The following is a 23550-nucleotide window of genomic DNA, read 5'->3' as shown; positions in this document are numbered from 1 at the left end:
TCCCATAGATAGAATTTTATTGAGTCAAACATCTTCCAATAATGCAATAGGCCAGTTGGTTACATCATAAAAAAATATAGTAGAAATCAATTTATTATTATTGCATGGACTAAATAAGTCTAGAACTATGGAATAGGCCAACTGGTTTGTAAGCTGATAGAACAAAATATAGACTAACATAGAAAGTTTGGTTGTAGGCAGGTAGAACATGATTTAGACCATAGAAAGTGTTTAATAAAATTCTATCTAATTTTATACCATGGAATAAATAATATAAAGAAGAACATAGAAAGTTTTTTTTTATTGAATTCTATTCCAAGGAATAAATAAGTCTAGAACTATGGTATTGGCCAGCTGGTTTGCAAGCAGGTAGAACACCTGCCACAATATAGCCCGGGATAGAAAGATTTTTGATAGAATTCTATGGAGTAGGCCAGGCACTTGGAATCATCACTGCGAGAACTTCGGGACAGGTAATCCTAAAATAAGAAGATGACTAAAGTCCCTCAACAGATTATGACGTCATACGATAGAATAGCCAACGAAAGGCCAATATACACTGTAATTGACCAATGGTGAAACTTATGCTAGCCTCTAATTGGTTATCTTATCGTATGACGTCATAATCTGATGAGCAACTTTAATCATCTTCCTGAAATAATGGATATATAATATACGTGGATATTATGACAGGGGAAAATTTCGTTTACTTTGCTTGCTAATATGGACAACACTTATAGGTCAGTTCGTTCATCCAGTAAGAGGGGAGGGAATAGGCTGAAGAGTGTGGATATGTGGGGGTGGGGGGGAGGTGGGGAGGTATTTATTAGTACATGAAAATCTGGTGTAAGATCCAAGTAATAATAAATCCATTATACCAAAACTACAGACAAAGATATAAGGTTATGCATTTTATATACTGGAGTATAATTTTATGAACACGTTCAGTGTTCATATTCTTTCACTAATAGTCTTAATCTATAAAAAGGTTAATTTTGTTATTCAAATTCATGGGTGTGCATCAGTTTATCGTCCATTGTCTTATCCCTTCAGATCCCTGACAAAATTGTAAACCTGAATCATTTCAAGAGTTTGGGGAGAAATATCCGCCGCCGCTACGTTCAATCCGCCATTTTCTTCAGACAGCGGGGGCGGCGGGCTGCAAATAGAAACATCGACCAGCGGCGAGTCACATCGGGGCAGACAGCCGCCGCTGTCAGCAAGAAGGCTGGTTGTGTCTGACAAACACTCCGAATCCTGTTTAGTCTCCAAATTTGACTGGCCTGACTCCATGTGGTGAGAACCCTTGCTGGCGGACACAAGAGCCAGGTTTCTACGCACCATGCCAAGAAGACCAATAATTCCATATTTTAGCCTTAAAATTGTATTTGTTTTATCTATCTTCATTTAATTTTCTTAAAAATGATATTATCTATTGATCTGTCTATCTATCTGTCTGTCAGCCTGTCTGTTTGTCTGTGTGTAGTATAGTCTATATATATATGTCTGTCTGTCTGCCTGTAGCTCTGTCTATCTGTTTTTCTGTCTGTCTGTCTGTCCGTCTGTCTGTCTGTCTGTCTGACTGTCTATCTATCTATCTATCTATCTATCTATCTATCTATCTATCTATCCTATCTGTACCTATCAGCAGTGGTGGTGGTGTGTGTGTCCCCCTCGTCCAGAACCAGCTGATCACAAGATCCACAGTCGTGCAGATGGTCGAACTCATGTCCCCCGCCACAAGTAAGGTCGCCTATTAGTCAGTTAGAAAACAAGTTTTTAGCCCCCTGAGAAAATAGCTTAAAACCACTGCAGGAATAGTAGCTATATTCCCTAAAGAGTAAAGCCCAGTCAGTTCAGCGGTTACCAAGATCTTAAGCTTCAGACACACGGACAAGCGGACAGACGGACGGACAGTCGGTAGGACAGACAGACGATAAGACAGATGGACAGACGGACAGACAGACATACGGGCAGACAGACAGACAGACAGACAGACAGACATCCGGATAGACAGATGGATAGACAGACGGTCAGACAAACAGACAATCAATCAAACAGACAAACAGACAGACTTAGTTTTGGTTTTAAAAAGATACACAATTTTGATAATTAAATATATTTTTTTCAAAGCAAAGCTTTTCTATAATTAGGGTCGGTCAGTCCGTCCGTCCGTACGTCCGAGATATATAGCTTTTATTCTTTAATTTAGGCATGTTAGAATTGTCCTATCGATTTCAATCTTTGTATGATGATTCCTGTAGTAGTTAGGTACGATTTAGAAAGCGTGGCAACTCTACAATCAATACCAGAATGTCCGTACGTCCATTTTAAATATGTTGATTTTTTTACTTTTTTAACAACAAATCTTTATGTGATCTAATTATCCGTTTGATCTGATTTTTGGTATAATGATTCCTGGGACAACAAAGTACAATATTTTAAGAAAAGCAACTCTATAATCAAGTCCTAAAAATGTAAGTATTCATAAACATTATCCTGTATCAAGCAGTTTTTCAACAAATTTACTTACAATTTTGCTTCAAATACTATACATTTATATTCTGATTATTCAGGTCTGACACAATACAAGTGTTAATGTCTGTTTGTCCTACCATTTCAGTGCTTCGCTTTTATGGATGTTGTCACCCTTTTTAAATTATGAACAGGTTTTTCTATCCTAGTGAATAATTATCAAAAACAGTGTGGCCGCCATTTTGGATTTGCCCATTTGGCGCAATTTTGCTGGCTTCCTTTGTCATGGGCTTGTCATAGTTTGTGTTGGTCATGTGCTTGTCATGTGTATTGGTCATGTGATTGTCATGTGTCTTGGTCATGGAATGTGTGTTCATGACTGAGTCTAGGAGATCCTAGTAACCAGGAATAAAGGCATAGTTAACCAATCAATCAATCAACAATAATGTCGTTGTTGATAGGGATCTAAAGGGATAAGATATTGCCGATAAATTGATGTACATCCCCAATGATGATGCACAAAGTTATCCCTTCTGTAAATTACAATTTAAACGTTTGGACACTCAACTTAATGAAGCAACCAATCAAAATTTAATAAAAGTCTCCATAGTTGTTGGGCCAACGAATAACAAAACGTTATCATAAGATTGAATCAAACTGGTCAAACTCTTCATCCTACTTATTTAGGACTTTCAGGCAAAGACCGTGTAATGAAAGTGTTGGTTGTCTGAAAAATAGTTGGATTATACGTTAGAATTATCAATATATTATTACTTGGACTAAAAGAACGATATCCCCATTTACCCCATCCCCTACCCTCTTAATGGATGAACGATAATGGATAAATAAGGTCAAAATTAGTAATTCTAAATTGACGACAAATTTACCCTTGTCAATATATTTACGTATATCCTATATCGATTAGAAAGGTCAAATAAAAATTGGCGCAACTAATCATCATGCTTATTTTGGACTTCCAAACAAAGGCCGTGCAATGAAAGGGTTGGCCTGTACCTGGGAATTTCTAATCGCTTTATTCCTGACCTTTAATCCTTGATTGTTGCATGAAATTGGCGGATTTTTTTTCGGTGAATTTTTGGCCGGAAAGTTTTGACCGATGCCGGTTGTTTGTTGGGTGTTACTGTACAGATGGTGAGCCTTCAATATTTGTTCAGAACTTTCAGGCCTTAATAATAAAGGATGCATCAATGGATATAGAATATACGTGGATATTATGACAGGGAAAAAATTGTTGTCAATTTAGGTTGTCAGTTCGTGCATCCAGTAAAATGGGAAGGGGATGTGGTAAAGGGATTGGATGGGGGGGTTATTCTTTTAGCCAGCTACAAGTTTTACTTTATTAGAGTACATAATAATAAATCCATTATGACAAAACACATTAGTAGCGAAGCATTTTTATCTATAATACAAAGTAGAACGATGTCTGTCTGTCCGTCTGTCCTATAACATTACACAGAGTAGGTTTTTTTTCTCTAGTTTGTCAGAGTCGAATATCCGGCTGATTTATAATGCCAGATATCCGACCGAAAATCCGCTAATTGCCGGATATTCGGCGTTGACCAGATATCCGACCGGATACCAGATATCCGGACAAAAAAATATCCAACCTAACCAGGGGCGTCCAAGCTCTTTTATTTTGGGGGGGGGGTAAAATGGCGCGCGAAGCGCGCCGCAAAATTTTTTTACCCCCCCCAAAATTTTTACCCCGGGGGTAAAATTTGCTTGGGGGGGGGGGGGGGTAATTACCCCCCCTAAAATCTGTTGGCAGGGGTAAATTTAGTTTACCCTCCCCAAAATTTACCCCCGGGGTAAAATTTTGGGGGGGGGTAATTTAAATTTTATTAGATATAGAGTATTAAAAATGCGCCCAAAATCGTTTGGAGGGGGGGTAATCGCCCCATTACCCCACCCCTTGGACGTCTATGGACCTAACCCTGGCTGATAGTGTTTCAAAAGGGACCAATTTCACGCCAAATCATATTCAGATTTAATACTAGAGATTTTTTGCGTAAAAATTTGAAAAAAAAATATTTTTAAATATCTAAAGTACACAAAATGCATCTTTAAACACAACAATCCTATTCTATAATTCTTTTGAAGTATTTAACATTTTTTTTTCACTTTAAGCTTAAAACATAATGCTTTCCCTTAAAGTAGCTGTTAAGCACTCAAACTCTCACCCTTTATATTGAAGATGAATAAAGTCCCTCAACAGAATATGACGACAAAATAACCAATGAGAGGCCAGCATAAATTTTACCGCATTGGTCAATTACAGTGTATACTGGCCTCTCATTGGCTATTCTATCATATGACGTCATAATCTGTTGAGGGACTTTAATCATCTTTATATTTTTCAATAAATTGGAAATAACACTGCTGTGCCTTAAGATTTCAGGGCTACCCAGTACCCATTATACCACCACCTTTCAATTTCAAAGAAAATTTGGGGGGGGGGGGGGGTGAGATTCAATGCTAAACAACCCGTTTTTTGGGAATGCGCCAAATACATTCAAGTAACGAAGTACACATGTTTTTGTTAAATCTTTAAATAGTTTTCTTTTTGTTGAATAATAGTACAAAAGACAGATACCCATTGGTCCGAAAATATACTCAAGTTTAAAAAAAAACACTAAAGTATTAGATCTAAAAGGTAATTTAATTTCTGGTTTAAAAATATCTTTTTTTGGGCATAAATAATTATCTTATAAAAGGGTTCTAGGTACTTTTCCCCAAATTGATTCCCCATAATCGAATTTCCTCTTTTATATTCTCAAACTTCATTTTGCCAATGTGACGGATTCACCTAAATTAGATTCCCTTAAAAAAATAATACCCCTGAAGTATGATATCCATAATGCGCTTATCCTAATTACACTTTGCCAAGAGATCATATTTCTTACAGTTCACATTTCGATGTGCCCTTAATCTCTACGTCCGTCCGTCCATAAGTAGCTCCTATCGTTATTTTAACCATGATCGAATTGTCCTATTGATCTACATATAACATTGCATGATAATTTATGTTCTCTATAGGTTAGGTCATCTATAATCGTTAACAGAAACTGTACGTCCTTTTATAACATATTTAACAATCATATGTCAAAAGAGAATAATTGTGCCAATAAAAGAATGTTGTTTCTAGGGATATCCTTAGATGCGGCAATTTGTCGAAGAGGAAATATGATCTCATGAATTTATGGCATTTAGGCTAAGTGCATCTGGGCAAAGAGTAATGGGGAAAAGAATAACATAGGATATTCAACATTAGGGGAATCTAATTTCTGGGAATCCATTTGTGGGAATCTTAACAGTGGGAATCGAATATGGGATCTCTTCTTTTGTACAAAATTTGTATTATTCTATAACCTCTTTTTTGTAGTACAGAAATGCATTTAGAGTATGGCTTATAGAATATTAAAATAAAAATCATAAAATTAAAACCAGATCTGTTAGCCCTATTGTGATCACAAAATGGAATTGAACTTTAAGCTTACATCCGCGGAAAGCTGTCTATAATATGATGCGATAAATAACTATGATAATGATAACAAAATGTGAATACATAATACAGTACAGTACATATTCTGAACATATAAGTTGTATTTCTTGAGAACACAGTAATAGTGTCTGACTAATTATGACGTAACAAAAAAAAAATAGCCAATGAGAGGCCGTTATTGACCAATGGTAAAATTTATAGTGGCCTCTCATTGGCTAATTTTTTTTGTTTCGTCATAATCAGTCAAACACTATTGCTGTGTTCTTTCTTGAGATTTATCCTGTAATAAAAAGGAGTAATATTTTTTTTATATAGCTTAAAATTTCGATAACTAATGAACCGATTTAGTTCTCAATTTTAGGGAAGCTTCACAAAACTTAATTGTAATTGTATCTTATATTTTTTAATCTTTTTAAATTTCAATGCCCAAATAAATATGTTTATGTTTTTTGTCTTGAGATAGTTTTAGGTTAATAAATCTTTAGATTTAAGTCTTGGGTTTGAGCTGGGTTTGAATCAAGTCCAAATTTGGTTAAAAATCTTTTATCTAAATTAAAAATCAAATTTAAGTTAAATATTACAAATTTTTAAAAAATTCAAAAATACAAATAAAATATGATGTTAAAATTTTATCTTTGATTTTGGTGAAACAAAAATTCTAAATACAATATTTGATACATCAAAACAAAATAAATAAAATGCTAAAAACAATTTATATTTACCATTATTTAGAGGCCTGAACATTTTTCCGTTTAAAAATCATGTATTGCATTGTATTACAAACAATTTTCCACTCGGGGATAACTAAATTGGTTTTAATACTATGATTTTTAATTTTAATATCGGCGCAAAGCTGTCTATCATATGATTAAATAAATAACTTTTACCTTATATAGATTCCATTCTGAGGTAAATTTTCTTCCTGTTCATGGATATATATATAATACATGGATATCACAACAGAAGATATTTTGTCTTAAATTTAGGTTGCTACTTTAGTCCTCATTTATTGGTCAGTACTTTTTCCAGTAGGAGGTTAAGTGGTAAAAGGAGTGGATGGGAGTTATCGTTTTTTTAGCCAGCTGTAAGGTCCATTTAATTAGAGTATGTGAAAATATGTTGTAACATCCAAGTAATTATATATCTATTTTCCTGTTCAACTTCAATGATAAAATCATCCAGTACAAATCCGCTTGGCTCACAATCTACTGCAGGCGTGTGCGTCACCTTTACTGTCCTAATTCAAGGAGGTTGGGGACAATTCAATAAAAGTCCCCAAAGTTGATGAGCCAACAAATAAAACAAACGTTATTATGAAACTTTAGGGACTAGTGTAGTAAACAGCCCAATGTCCCCTCCCTTTCCAAAATGGTACATAGATTGTATCTAACAATTATAATTCATTATTTTCAACCCGCAGCATAAGTGTAATTGTCAAGGTGTTGGCATGGCATGCTGTCGGGAGGTGTCCAATTCAAGTCTGAACAACACCGCGTCACACCAGAGATGTTAGAATGGTACCTAACTATGTCAGTTGCGTAATATTAACAGTAAGAGTAGTGGGAAAGCCTAGGCCCATAAGCAGTTGCAACGCATAACCATGCACGGTTAGGACTCTCAGACAAAGGTCCTGTAATCAAAGGGTTAGTTGTCTATAGGGTGAATAGATGCTTTACACTGCAATTATAAAATGCGGAGTATGTTTCAGGTTCATGTAGAGGTCTAGAACCCGGCCGAAGCGACACAAAGCCTCCAAAAGGTCATCATCATAATTTGTGATTTATTTGTTTAGGCCACGCACCCTGTGTGTTACTTGTGCAGTTTGATAACTTTGGACTTTCAACATTTTTTACTTTTTGTTGTTTTAATACATTTTTCTTTCCATGCGCATTTGCATTGGAGCAACTTGTTTGAATTGATTTTGAGCAACTTTGCGTAAGTTTATTTGAGCAACTTGTATGAATTAACTGTGGATTTTCACACGCGTTTTCATTTGGACAACTTGTTTGGATTAATTTTGATTTTGTAGTTTTTTGAGCTAAACTCAAATTTTCATTGTTTACTTTTTCCGTATTATTTGATATTTTTAAGTCTATTTTTTGAGAAAATTCTTGGATGTTACAGAAATCTAAGCATTCAATACCAAAAACTGGTTGTGGAAATATTGTATTGGGTTGGTAGTTCCAATTTAAACTATAAATAATTAAGTTTTTAACGCCTTTATATTAAAACAATTAATAGTTATTCATCGCATCGTATTATAGACAGCTTTATGCAGATAAAAATAAAAAAATATAAGTTTAAAACCAGAGGGGCCGAAGACCCAGAATAACAAAATTGGTATTAATTTTATAATTTTTTTTATTTATGGGGAAATTGTCTGTAATACAATGCTATACATAATTTTTTTGTATGGCTGAGAACCGGTTTTAATCCAGCAGATGTTAATCGGTTTCGAAGCCATACAAAAAAATATAGATATACACAATACACATAAACAAGGACAATTATGCCCATACGTGATACAAGCGCAGGATTAAGCTTTATTACACTGTTTTTTATAAAATAAAAGCATTCAAAGAGCGGACAGTGTAATTTATGACCAGATAAAAAGTAAACCCCCATCTTTTATAGCCTATTATAAAATCCAATTTTTGTTTAGTTACTCGGATGGACGGACTGACCGACTTTTAAGACCTATAGCGCAGCCAAGCTGCTGATAAAAAAAGGCGCGAAAAACTTTCCAACGGCTGCAGACATCCGGAGAATTACAGCTCACATTCTCACTTTTTAAAAGTTCCTCTCTAATATTTTTGTACACAAAATTGAGCGGGAAAACTCCGCCATTTTTGCCGCCATGCGCCCCCGGTGTGATCAGGCGTTTGGGGTGGACAAAAACAGTGTTTGACTCCGCCATGTTGAGGTAGGATGTGCTGGGTACAAGGCTGTCGGCGGTTACGGCGGGGGAGGCGGCGGCGCAAGGCAAGATGGCGGGTTTTTGGTGAGTATTGGCGGTAATAAGAGGAGGTTGATAGTTTGTTTTGTGGGGAAGATTATACGGCTGTCTAGCGGTTGTTATGCACGGGGATAACACACAATTTCGGCGGATGAAACCGTTATGGGTGTTGCAGGCGTTATCAATGGAAAAATCACCGTTCTTAGCCGCAGTATTACAAGTTTGTGTGGCGGTTGAATGTACATTTGTTAAGCTTGACTTAACGGAGGATATAATACCATTTTTAACGGGATTACCCGTTAAGCGCCCGTTTATCAAAGGACTTGGGTAGCAGAGATAATTGTTGATACATGCGCAGGCGTTTGCAGGACGGCCGTTCTGGTTAATCTTGGCTACAACGGCATTAGGGCAGCACACTAAAAATAATAAAACCAATAATTGTTTCTAAAATACACACAAACTAGAAGCTGCGCCTCGTGAATCTCCAGGGGAGAGGTCATTAAAATAGCATAAATCAATTCCAAGATTGAAATCTAAAACCTTTATAGCATAAGACCACCTAGTGTTGTTTTTAAAGAATATTGGTTCATTGGTAAAACTAGCTTAAAACCTGCCTGCAAACCTCAAAGTAACCTAAAATCGAACAAGCTATTGAAAAATCTAACCTGGACCAAATTCTCGGTTACAATCAAATGCTTTGTTGAGGTCAGACTGTTGAAAATCTTCATTATTAAAATAAGTCTCATCATCATGATCATCCTTCTCACTTTCTTCATCGGAGTCATTTTCTTCAAAATTATCATTTGTTGAAAAGTTGCCACTGCTATTATTCTCACACCTGTAATAATTAAGACAAAATTGGGTTGTTTATTGTACTTCTCCCCAAAATTGTATTATAATATTTTCTTATTCGTTGTATTAACAACTTTGGGGACTTTTATTGAATTTTGATTGGTTGGTTCATAAAGTTGAGTTTCCAAACGTTTTAACCACTAATTGTAATCTACAGAAGGAAAAATTTTATAAATCATCATTGGGGATGTACATCAATTTATCGGCTATTGTCTTCTTTATGTCCCTGATAAAAAAAAGTATCAAAGAATGATCAGACATCTTATGGGATAAGTCAATGGACTATAAATTTAAGCCAACAAATAATAGAACTTGTTTATAAAACTTTGGGTACCAGTACAATTTAAAGTCCAATATTCCGTCCCTTTCTGAAGTTTGAACCACAACCCTTAATATGTGAACCTAACATTATCATTAAAAAATAAGTTTTTGAAAAGAACACAGTAAAAGTGTCTGACTGATTATGACGTAACAATAAAAAATTAGCCAATTAGAGGCCACTATAAATTTTACCATTGGTCAATAATGGCCTCTCATTGGCTAATTTTTTTTGTTACGTCTTAATCAGTCAGACACTTTTACTGTGTTCTTTTGAAAACAATTATTTTATTTTTTTCTTTCCGCTGCCAAAATGATATATATATATATTTTATCTTTTTATGTAAAGGGGGGGGGGGGCTCAGCAAGCTACGCCCCTGGGACTTTTCTTTACACACACTGGAGTGTGAAATGTAATTAATGGTACCGCATTCAAAACCTATAATAGGCCTTGTATGTTCCACAGGGATAAGACAATGGCTGATAAATTAATGTACATCTCTAATTATAATATACAATAATACTCCTTCTGTAGATTACAATTAGTGGTTGAAAAGTTTGGACACTTAATTTAATGAATCATCCAATCAAAATTCCATATAAAAGTCTCCAAAATTGTTCAGCCAACGGATAATAAAACATTATTATAAAACTTTGGGGACTAGTATAATATACAGCCCAATGTCCCCTCCCTGTCTTGTAGGATAGGACAATTACAGATAAATTGATGTTCATTACATACTTAATGATAATTGACAAAATTACCCCTTTTGCGCAGATCATAATTATTGGATATTGATAGTTTGGAACCAACCAATCAAAATTCAGTGAAAGTACCCAAACTTTTGAGCTAATAAATAAGATTGTGTGATTATAAACTTTGGGTACCAGTGTAATTTACAGTCCATTGTCCCCTCCATCCCTGGTTTTCCAAAATTGCACTCTATTGTCATATCCTTACACTGTACCCAGGGGCGTCCGTCCAAGCTTTTTCATTTGGGGGAGGGGGTAAAATTTGAAAATATAATTTAAAGGGTGGAGGGGGGTAATCTTTATATCATAGAGGCAAGCTTTTTTATTTGGGGGGGGGGGGTTAAAAATTGAAAATTCCAAATTGAAAATGCCTAAAGAACCCCCAAATTCATTTGGGGAGTAATCACCCTTTTACCCCCCCCCCCCCATTGGAAGTTCTTGACTGTACCCAATAAAACCTGACCTAAAAAAACACAAACACACGAAAAACTAAATCTCTATTTCCCCCTCCCTTCCAATTAATTTCAAACAATTATTTTTTTTTGGGGGGGGGGGGATTCTTTGCTCGACTAGATATTTATGGGAAACCCCTGAGGTTTTGTTTTAAATAAAATAGCCTAAAACCATCACAGGACCTATCCAAGCTTTCCGACAAATGGATAACCTTATCGGTTCAATGGTCGGTGAGATTTTAACGGATTACTTTTTGTAGGATATATTTCCGTGTCTTAGCTATAATGAACATCTAATATTGGACCATAACATCATTTATTAAGACAAACAGCAATAGTTATTTATCGCATCGTATTATAGACAGCCTTCCGCAGATAGTAAAATGTAAGTTTTAAGTTTGATTCCAGTTTTGTTAGCCCAAAAGTGTCGAAGCCCTAGATAAATAAAACAGTTAATTATTTTTTTTCATTATTCCTAAAAGAGTTGTAAGATTTTTACGTATAACTCAGAACCGGTTCTATTCCAGCGGATGTTAATCGGTTTCAAAGTCACAAAGACAAATTATTTGAATCTATAATAACATAGGTAAGATGTCTGTCTGTAACAAAAGATCTCGCTAACCACTGGACCGATAGGGCTCTCTATGCAGGGAAGCTCGGCTTCTGTTAGAGGTATGCTCCTTTTATTTACTCTAACCGCAATGAAAATGTCATCAAATACTGACCATATTTTTCTTATTTGGTCTAAGATTGTAATATTCATTGACCCTTCCTGTTTCTTTGTTTTACTGCTTTGGATATAGTATACAACATGGATATATTGACAGGAGAGAATTTGTTATCAATTTGGGTTAATACAATGGTTCTCTTTATTGGTCAGTTCAGTATGAGGGGGAGGGGGATAGAGTAAAGTGGGTGAATGGGAGGTATTGCAACTTAGCCTTACTTTATCAAAGCACATGAAAATCTGGTGCAACATCCAAGTAATAAAATATCCACATTTTTACTGCAGTGCAGTGTGATATATTACATGTAGTAGAAATCTATAATTATAATTTTTTGCTCATGAAATTGGACCAATACCAATAGGGTTTATTTATTCAGGCAGGGAGGGGTCATTGCACTCAAAATCAAATTGGTATCCAAAGTATTATAAACACACTCTCACATTTTTTGGCTTAAAATCATTGGATACTTTTATAAAATCTTGGTAAAAACCATCAGTTTTCAAACTTTTTAACCAATTTAGAGAGGTGGTATTGTTTATCATAATTGGGAATGTACATCAATTCATCGTCCATTGCCATATCCCCTTATATCCCAGGATTTGATTAACCCTTTCAAACCTGAAAGTTTTGTGTTGACATACTCTTTTTTTGCTTATGTCAACATTGTGTCACAATGTTAAAGTGATCATTTATGACATAATATATACATTATACAATACATATGCTTCTTTTAATATTTATTTTAAAAAACAGACTTTAATGATAAATTTGTCTTAATTTCCTTTGTTTGTCATGAATACAGCTGTCAGAACCAGTTTTGCAGTTATGTGGAGCAGCTGTTGAAATTAAAACCGGTTTTTGAGCATTTTCAGCTGTTGCGGGGCGCCTTTGATGTTTCCAACAGAAGCTTGCGGGCACTTGGTGTACAGCTGGACTCATTAGATCAGCTGATTCTGGATTTAAAGATTCTAATTGGTCGTTAAAACAGTTTGAGGGCTGTGATTGGTCAGTGTAGCAAATCGAGGATTGTGATTGGCTGATTGAATTATTGTCAACGTCCTAGTAATGATACAACTAGATTAATAGGTAAATTGTAAATAAGTATTTAGATTAATTATTTCTCGCATCGTATTATAAACAGCTTTCCGCGGATATAGAATGTACAATTATAAGATTAAAACCATTTTTTAGCCCCGAGGTGCCGAAGGCATGGGCTAAAAAAACTGGTTTTATTCTTATGATTGTACATTTTTATATTCGTAGAAAGCTGGATATAATACGATGCTAGACATAGTTTTTTCGTATTGATAAGAACCGGTTCCTATCCACCGGATTCGAATGAATACGAGAATAGTTATTTCTCGCATCGTATTATAAACGGCTTTCCGCGGAGCCCTGTCCTGCTCGGATATCCAGGTATAGAGATATAATTACCTGGGACCAGAGCCCTATCCTGTCCGGATATCCAGGTATAGAGATATAATTAATTGGGACCAGAGTCCTGTCCTTCCCGGATATCCAGGTATAGAGATATAATTACCTGGGACCAGAGCCCTGTCCTGCTCTGATATCCAGCTATAGAGATATAATAACCTGGAACCAGAGCCTTGCCCTGCCCGGATATCCAGGTAAAGAGATATAATTAGCTGGGACCAGAGTCCTGACCTGCCCGGATATCCAGGTGTAGAGATATAATTACCTGGGACTAGAGCCCTATCCTGTACGGATATCCAGTTATAGAGATATAATTACCTGGGACCAGAGTCCTGTCCTGCCCGGATACCCAGGTATAGAGATATTATACCTGGGATCAGAGTCCTGTCCTGCCCGGATATCCAGGTATAGAAATATAATTACCTGGGACCAGAGCCCTATCCTGTCCGGATATCCATATCCATGTATTCCAGCAAAACTTGTATCCACCCAGTCTATACCTGTTATAAATAAATATTTTTCAAATACCCAAAGAATACATGTATCGAAAGAGATAAGGAAATGAGCAATATATCCCTAATGATGATATACAAATTTACCCATCATGTAGTTTACAATTAGTGGATGAAACAGACATTCAATTTAATGAAACAACCAATCAAAAAACAATAAGAGTCCCCAATATTTTTAAGCCAACGAATAAGAAATTTTATTATACAAGTTTGGGGACTAGTGTAATCAAAAGCCCATTTTCCCCTCCCTCATTGCAAAGAATGCCAATAAAAAGTTTTAATAAATGTAATATATATATTTACCAAAGGTGCTTTCTGAAATATCTTCTCCATTAGAGATTGGCTGATTTGATTTGTTCCCACAAAAGCGCGCCAAATTTTTCCGGGGGTTTCCACAATATGGCGGCGGTGGTGAAACAACATGGCTGCCATTGTCATCACTCTCTTCATTATATTTACCCGCCATTTTTTGATTTTGAAATCTGCTTATGTTGTTAAAATAGGCCTCGTTTATTTTGTGTTTGGGGCAGTGGATGGGTTTAGAAGAAATATCATGTTTCATCTCCCTTCTTGGGTTGTGATCATTATTAGTTGACTTTTTCATTTCTGATTTAAACATTAACATTTTAGATTAGTTTTCTTTTTTATCGTAGAAACTTTAAATTTAATTTCATTGACCTAATAACAAATTGACTTAGGGTCAATTTTATGTGGGGTAAGTGATAATAAGCGGTTATCCTTTCCTTTATTCTTTTTTAATCAAATGTGTTAGTCACTTACCCCCCCCCCCACACCCAAACTTTCTTACTATGATTTAGAACTATGAAAAAGCGAACATATCAAACTCTAATGAAAGGGGGGGGGGGGTGCAACCATCCTCAAGAATGTAAAATATATAATGTTTCCTAAAGACTTGTTGTAATCTTGCATTGTTTGTATTAGAACTGTGTTGAGCGAGGTTGTGTCTAGTTTACCATTTTCTTCATCTGTAGTTAGGGATAAACTTGCACTGTCATGGTTCCTGCACAAAGACGACATTTATAACCATTTGACAAATTTGGCGGCATTGTGGTCATTTAAAATAAATTCATGGCTTTGAAACCGATTAATATATCCGCTGGATTAAAACCGGTTCTCAGACATAATAAAGGTTCATGTTTAGCATCGTATTAATGAAATATTTCAAGAATATTAAAATAAAAAAAAAACATAAAATTAACACCAGTTTTGTTAGACGGGCCTTAGGTCCCTCGAGTCTAACAAAACTAGTTTAATTCATGTAATTTTTAATTCAGTATCCGAAGAAAGCTGTCTATAATACGATGCAATAAATAACTTTTACTGACTGATTTTTAATTTAATCTTAAATCATTTGTTTATTATTTTCAAAACTTAAGAAGAAAATTAATTATAGTATCTTATTTCTTGTTTAAGTGCAGTTTGTCAAAACAATATGCTCTCCATCAATAATGCCTAAACTTTTTGTTTTCAGGTTGGTAAAATGAGGGGTTTTAACTAGGTTTGAGGGGGGTTAATCTAATTTATTTTTTTTAATTGGAGAGGGGTAAATGAGGGGTTTCAAAGGTTTGAGTGAAGTAATCTAATGTATTTTTTCAAATTTGAGGGTGGTAAAATGAGAGGATTCAATGTTTTAGAGGGGATAACCACACTTTTACCATCTCCCTTGGACTATGGCACCCATCACCCTTATATTTTTGTAAATATATTGAAAATAAGTTGTAAGGGGGTTAGTTTTTATCTTTATGCTACTCATGCGGGGGTCTCTATCCCTACAGGACCTAACCTGCGGTGCCCTTTTAACCTAACTTAACCTAGCCTATAACTCATTATATTTGAAAATAAGGGGAACAGCCTTTTTATTACCTGAAATGAACAGGGGTAAAGGGATCGTGAAGATTATTTTGACTGCTAAAACTATTTGACTTCATAGGATCCAGCTCTACAGAAAGTGACCTAAAAAAGGTGATTTGATTTATGGATAAATTAATGGGACAATTGGCAATTAAATCAATTATAGAATAACTAATTTCCAAAACTAGATATTGTTTTTGAATTTTGGTTATATTGACTTGATTGTAAATTATTTTTCTTAAATATGTTCAGTAATGTTAGTCTGCTAGGAGAATAACTTTTTTAGCGGCATTCTATGCGCTAGTGCCTAAAGTCTATAAAAATAGCCAAAATATGAAAAGTTGCATTGGTTTTAGTACCCAAAGTTTAAGATACGCTACGCTCAGGGAGGGAGGGGGCAATGGGCTATTCATTACACTAGTCTCCAGAGTTTTATAATAACCCTTTTCTAATATGTTGGCTTAACAACTTTGGGGACTTTTACGAGGTAAGGTAACAACTTTGGGGACTTTTATTGAATTTTAATCGATTGGTTCATTAAGTTGAGTGCGATTCACCCACATCTACATTAAGAAAATTTTTATGTAGCATCAATGGAGATGTACATCAATTAGCGGCCATTGTCTTATCCCTTTAGATCCCTGAGCTGCGCTGCTATTTTTTTAGCCAGTTGAATTTGAGTTGCCAATTGTGTACACAGTTCCCTCGGTGTTTCCTCATCCTATATCAATATTTACTATTATGTGTGTCATAAAATAAAATACTAGCTAAAAAAGCTTCAAACTTTAAAAAAAATTAATTTTTCAAATTTAGATTTTTTTGAAGTTTGAAGCTTTTTAGCAGGACGAGGAAACACTGATGAAACTGTGTACACAAACGGCAACTAAAATTCAGCTGACCATTTTTTACCTTGTTTGTGGGGAGGTAAAATAGGCGAAATTATTTTTATTTGTACTTGTGCTTGCAAATGATTTCTTCATTATTCCTAAAATATATAAAAATTGAAGCCGGAAACAGTGTCTCAAAAATCAGTGACGTCATAAAAATCAGGAAGATTAGAGAAAAAGTGGGAAAGAAAACCCCTAAAAAAGAGATGAATAATCCTTGATTTTTATGACGTCACATGGCTGATTTAGACACTTTGTCCCGCTACTAAAATCTTAGCATGCAGTATAATATCTCAGCTCGTCCGTAAGTTTTCGTTGCATTATGAGGGGAATATTTATTAATAGACAGGTTTCTGCAGATATTAAAATAAAAAATTATAAGATTTAAACCAGTTTTGTCATCCCCAAAGGCCCGGGATAAAAAACTTGTATTAAATTTATGTTTTTTTTATTATTCGTGGAAAATTGTCTGTTATACAATGCTTGACATGTCTATGCCTGAGAACCGTTTCTAATCCAGCGGATATTAATCGGTTTCGAAGCCATACTGGAATAAAATGTTCTTAACTGCAGCTTTAAATAGACTGCGATTTTTTTAGAGCCTCCAGTAAACAACTCATATAGTCCATCGGTATGTCGTTCATGCTAGAAAAAGACATTTTTAAAATAGAAGCTTTTCTACAATTAGGGTAGGTCCGTCCGTAACGGATAGCTTTTTTCGATAATTTAGGCATGTTAGAATTGTCCTATCGATTTCAAACTTTGCATGGTGATTCCTTTAGTAGTAAGGTACGATTTAGAAAGCTTAGCAATATATCATCATTACTAAAATATCCGTACGTCCATTTTTAATATGTTGAATTTTTTACTTTTTTAACAACTAATTTTTATGTGTTCTAATCCTCCGATTGATCTGATTTTTGATATATTGATTCCTGGGACAACAAAGTATAATGTTATAAGCGAAGCAACTCTATAATCTCTGTAAGTATGTCCTTTTACTGTATTATGTATTTACTCAATTTTATGTACTATTCGTTAATGTTCGTTTGTTTTTCCCTCTGATTGTAGAGCTTCGCTTTTATGGATGTTGTCATCCTTGTTTTTATTATAAAGGTTTGAGTTGCTGCTAGAAACGAGCTTGACAACAAACATAAATGCAAAGCCCCGAGATCAGAAGAAACGACAAACGAACAATAGCTCTTGTAGAGTGTCAGAAGGTAATAAGCAGAAAATTGATTTGCAAGTTTGGCGTACGGACTTTCTAATAACGATTATATAGTTGCTACGATTCCTAAATCGTACCTGTATGTTTTAGGAATCATCATGCAAAGTTTAAATTGATTGGACAAAGAGCTAAGCGTTACGGACGGACCCTATCTTCTTTTTTTTAAACAAAATGGCTGACCTTTATTTGAAAAGTTGTGGTTGTTGGGTGAAGAAGTCTGCCCACCACTTTCTTTCCCACTTCCCACACCCACAACTCCCCCACCTCCACCCACAACTCCCCCACCTCCGCCCACAGACAAACTTTTACTCCTGAATTATTTATTATTTAATCAGTGTTAAGGTAACAGGAATAGTCAATTGGGCTGTTTATTATACTAGTCCCCACAGTTTTATAATAACGTTTTCTTATTCGTTGACTTAACAACTTTGGGACTTTAATTGAATTTTATTATTTGGTTCATTAAGTTGAGTGCCCAAACATTTCAACCACTATTTTTAATCTACAGAAGGGGTAATTTTGAGTTTCATAATTGGGTGTGTACATCAATGTATTGACAGATGTCTTATCTCTTTAGATCCCTGGCTTGTAGAGATAGAACAATAGAAATAAAATTAATCTTTTCCCCTAATTTTGATTATTAACATTTTTAACAATAAATTTTTAGATGATATAATTATTGGATTGATCTGATTTTTGGAATACTTATTCCTAGGGCAACAAAGTATAATGCTATAAGCGAAGTATCTCTATTATCAAGTCCTAAAAATGTAAGTATGTCTTTAAACATAATCATGTATTTAAGCAGTTTTCAACAAATTTACTTTCAATTTTGTTTTGACTTTTATACATTTATATTCTAATTATTCAGTTCTGACACTCTACAAGTGTTAATGTTCGTTCGTCCTTCAGTTTCAGAGCTTCGCTTTATAGATGTTGTCATCCTTGTTTTTTTTATATTATTTTTCTTTCCTTCAACTAGCTATGCAAATAAATTCTTACTGGAATTACAAAATTTTTAACAAAGGATTTAAAAAAAAAAATATTTTACATTCCATTAATCTCTGCAGCATATATTAATACAGTATTAATATATTAAAAAGTTAAACATTAAGGTTAAATGATTTCATATTGAATACAGGGTAAAAGTAGATAGAATAGAGGCCAAATATATTTCATTGTTCTATTAGCTTTATGGACAAACTGACAGACATTCTTTCTTATAGAGTTGGGGCATATTTTATAATTATAATTATCATCTATCTATACATTTAACTCATATAAATACGATTTAAAACAGACAGACGGAAATTTTGAGTTATAGATATGCGATACTATACATTAGACTATAAAAGTTTTAAAGATTTTTAATCAATATAATAGATTTGAAATCTGCATAAAATTTTAAGGATTTTTTATAAAATTAGTTTTTTATATAATTCTTTATTTAATGGCGCAAATACAAATTAAGTTAAATAATTTTGAGATCTGTGATTGGTGGATTGAAAACTATCTGCGCTCTGATTGGAGAAGCTCAAGTGACGTACATCATTCAACCAATTAGAGCGTAGGTAGTTTCCAATCCAGCTATCCTATTGGTCAAAATTTATTAACTTAAATCGTACTTGCGCCTTTAAATAAAGAATTATATAAAAAACGAATTTTATAAAAAATCCTTAAAATTTTTTGCAGATTTCAAATCTATTATATTGATTCAAAATCTTTAAAACTTTTATAGTCTATTAAACATATATATGAAATCTAGATAGAATCAAACCCTTTGTTTAAGTAAAAAATACACAAATTATAAAAAAAAAATTTACAGTTAACTTCAATATAAATTTAGGCAGCCTACTAAAAACTTGTGGAACCAGCAGTCCTGCTGTTTACGAGAGCATATCGGACATAATCGGACAGACAGACATACTGTTACTTTACAGAAATGTGTGATTTATAGAGTAACTACGCACCCAATAATAATGTGCTTGTAATACACTAAGATCAACATTCAACATACAAACACAATTTCCCAGTTGCTTAAAGATTTACCGTTTTTTTAGTCAATTATATGAGGAATTTATTGTCCTATCGATTTATGGCTTTATGATTTCAATAAGAGTAAGGTATGATTTAGAAAGCGTAGCTTAGCGTATACTGATTCCTGGAACAACAAAATACAATATTATAAGCGAAGCAACTGATATTCTGATTAATAAGTTCTGGCACTATACAAATGTTAATGTCCGTTTGTCTTACCGTTTCAGTGCTTCGCTTTTCTAGATGTTGTCATCCTTATTTAGACAATTATATGAAAAAAATTTTGTCCTATCGATTTCAAACTTTGCATTATGATTACTATAACATTTAGGTATGATTTAGAAAGCGTAACAACTCTATAATAATTTAAAATATGTTGATTTTTAACTTTTCTGACAACAACTTTTTTTATGATATAATTATCTTATTCATTTGATTTTTGGAATGATGATACCTAGGACAACATGATACAATATTATAAGCAAAATTACGCAATTTTGCAACAAATTTTCATACAGTTTTGTCTAGACTTACAAATTAATGTTTTGATAAAAAAGTTATTGTTCGTTTATCCAACCTTCTCATTTTAGAAGTTTCTTTTTATGGATGTTGTCATCCTTGTGATTTTAGGATGGGAGAGGGGGGCATTTTAACTAAACCTGAAACTGGCAAATATAGATTTATTTGTAATCTGCCAAGATGTGTATTAACATTCATGCTTTCTCATCAATCTATGTTTGTTTGTCTGTCTGTACTAAAGGATCTCGCTAACCGCTGAACCGATATGGTTCTCCTTTACAATGCAGCTTCTCATAGGTCCTGGGAAGGTTTCTAACTATTTTAGGGTATGATACCACAACCCTCCCAAGAAAAATCGCTTCTAGAAATTTAAATACCCAAAAAATGATCCTGCTGCGAGTATTACTTTATCAAGGAACATGCAAATCTGTTGTAATATCCAAGTAATGATATATCCATTGAAACATTTTATATTATAGAGTAGCTTTGCTAATAACAATACTAAACCTTTCTAGAACCAACTTTTACAATGGATAAATTATTACTTGGATGTTGCACCACATTTCATGTACTCTTATAAAGAGATGCTCACAGCTGGCTAAAATAATGATACACCCTTTACCCCCCCCCCCCCACCTACTGGATGAACGAACTGACAAATAAATGAAGTGCATATTAGCAAGCTAAATTGACGACAAATTTTCCCCAGAGCTGGATCTTTAAATCATCAGTGCGCTAAATCACCCCGCGCAGAATTTCAGCCAATCACAGCGGGGCTAAAGATCCAGCTCTGACAATATATCCACATATATCCTATAACTATTACTTTGACAGATATCCAAATATCATAAGCGCACTTTTTATACTATTTCCTTCCTTTTATTGTCAATGATATATGATGACTAAAAAGCCTTTTAAGCACCGGAGCTTCTCTATAACTCTGGTATGTTTGTACGTTCGTCTGTTAGTCTATATATGTTACAAAGTAATTAAGCTTTCAATATTTTGTTATTTTAGGATTTCTATTTCCAGTATGGCTTCGAAACCAAATAATATCCGGTGGATTGAAACCGCTTCTCAGCCATGCTGAAATATCCTGTATAGCATCGTATTACAGTCAATTTTCCAAGGGCATGAATCATATTTATTTTTAAAAAGGATATGAGTTATTAATTCTCATCAGGCACTTTGTGTACAATATTGACAGGGAAAAATTGTCGTCAATTTTAGGTTAGTACCATGGATTTGTTCAGTTCGTTCATCCAGTAGGAAGGAAGGGATGGAGTATATCGGATGGAAGGTGGATATTTCACTTTATTAGAGAACATGAAAATCTGAAGTAACATCCAAGTAATAATATATCCATTTGATTAACAAACCTGTAATTTGAATGATTATGAATTGGACACAGCATTCTAGGCTCCAATTTAGCCAGACGGGGCAAGGGCTCGAACCTGCCCTCCTCAGATCCTACAGACATCGTTTGGCCTGACTTGGGTGACATTTTTAACGGCATATTTGTAGAGAAAAATGGCGGCGAACTTTTGGCGGGTAAAATTGGGGACAAAAGACGACATTTTCTTATCTCCTGCTGGGGATCATAATATCTCATTATATATCTGAAAACGTAATACAAATTATGATAAATTATGATAAATTAATCAATTACGTAATGTTATAAATGTTTTAAAACTTTTTGGGAATTTCAACTTTTCTGTCAATGTTTCATCAATATTTAATAAAAGAAAATTACCTACGGTTGAGAGATATAACTTTAGGTACCAGTGTTTAATTTAAAGTTCTAAGTCAATTTCTTCAATATCAACTCTTTTTTAATGAAAGGAAAGGGGGGGGGGGAGACTCCACTTAAGCTTTGAAGTGTTCTTTCTTGGAATTTATATTTTTTAGGTCTCAGTAGCCGCGCGTCTGCCGCGACTAAGCCTCAAACTTAAACCCGTTTGGATGCTTTGAATGTTTTTTTAAAGATAGATTGTCATATTTGGGTTTATTTCACATTTCCAGTTGATTTTTAAAATTGTAAAATGTTGATTATCCGAGGCTAACGTGCGGCTGACGTGCAGCTGTCGAGCCCTGATGTTTTTGAGTGATGGGTAAACAATATTGACAAAACTGTCTTGTTGGGAATTTTGAATGTGATCATACAATAGATTTATAACTCTAGATGGGTCATCATACAATAGATTTATAATTCTAGATTGGTCATCATACAATTGATTTATAACACTAGATGGGTTATCATACAATAGATTTATAACCCTAGATGGACCATCATACATTCGATTTATAACCCTAGATGGGTCATCACACAATAGATTTATAACCCTAGATGAGCATCATACAATAGCTTTATAACCCTAGATGGGTCATCATACAATAGATTTATAACCCTAGATGGGTCATCATACAATAGATTTATGACCCTAGATGGGTCATCATACAATAGCTTTATAACCTTAGATGGGTCATCATACAATAGATTTATAACCCTAGATGGGGCATCATACAATAGATTTATAACCCTAGATGGATCATTAAACAATGGATTTATAACCTTAGATGGGTCATACTCATCATACAATAGATTTATTCCCCTAGATGGGTCATCATACAATAGATTTATAACCTTAGATGGGTCATCATACAATAGATTTGTAACCTTAGATGGGTCATCATACAATGATGTATAACCCTAGATGGGTCATCATACAATAGATGTATAACCCTAGATGGGTAATCATACAATAGATTTATACCCCTAGATGTGTCATCATACAATAGATTTATAACCCTAGATGGGTCATCACACAATAGATTTATAACCCTAGATGAGCATCATACAATAGCTTTATAACCCTAGATGGGTCATCATACAATAGATTTATACCCCTAGATGTGTCATCATACAATAGATTTATAACCCTAGATGGGACATCATACAATAGATTTATAACCCGAGATGGGTCATCATACTATAGATTTATAA

At 34.4% G+C, this 23550-nt stretch overlaps 2 protein-coding genes and 1 long non-coding RNA gene across 5 annotated transcripts in view; 1 reads left to right on the top strand and 2 right to left on the bottom strand.

The window, feature by feature from the left end:
* Window positions 1–23550, top strand: part of LOC145315643 (uncharacterized) — a 78368-nt gene that overhangs the window by 44929 nt on the left and 9889 nt on the right. The gene's annotated exons all lie outside the window — the stretch shown is intronic.
* Window positions 333–1780, bottom strand: LOC145318167 (uncharacterized). The gene is made up of 3 exons (XM_080159513.1): window positions 1642–1780; window positions 1075–1375; window positions 333–479 (listed from the first exon to the last, which is right to left on the bottom strand). Exons 2-3 carry the CDS (start codon window positions 1342–1344, stop codon window positions 339–341), a joined length of 411 nt encoding a protein of 136 aa, XP_080015639.1. The 5' UTR covers window positions 1345–1375; window positions 1642–1780; the 3' UTR covers window positions 333–338.
* On the bottom strand, window positions 15887–18254 carry LOC145315647 (uncharacterized). Its single transcript, XR_013878096.1, has 3 exons — window positions 18171–18254; window positions 16785–16860; window positions 15887–15977 (listed from the first exon to the last, which is right to left on the bottom strand). It is a non-coding gene; the product is annotated as an uncharacterized LOC145315647 (long non-coding RNA).

Source organism: Acartia tonsa, chromosome 4 (genome assembly GCF_053477335.1).
Source record: "Acartia tonsa isolate MP-2025a chromosome 4, ASM5347733v1, whole genome shotgun sequence".
NCBI classification, from domain to species: Eukaryota; Metazoa; Arthropoda; class Copepoda; order Calanoida; family Acartiidae; genus Acartia; species Acartia tonsa.
The sequence above is the reverse complement of the archived record's forward strand: the minus strand, read 5'-3'. Positions and strand labels throughout refer to the sequence as shown.

Bases quoted from the DNA above. Each gene is read 5' to 3' on its own strand.
- LOC145318167 (XM_080159513.1), bottom strand. From the start codon at position 1,344: ATGGTGCGTAGAAACCTGGCTCTTGTGTCCGCCAGCAAGGGTTCTCAC. The intron at 480-1,074 runs GTTTACAATTTT...TTCTTATTTTAG, and splicing joins AAACTCTTGAAATGATTCAG to GATTACCTGTCCCGAAGTTC.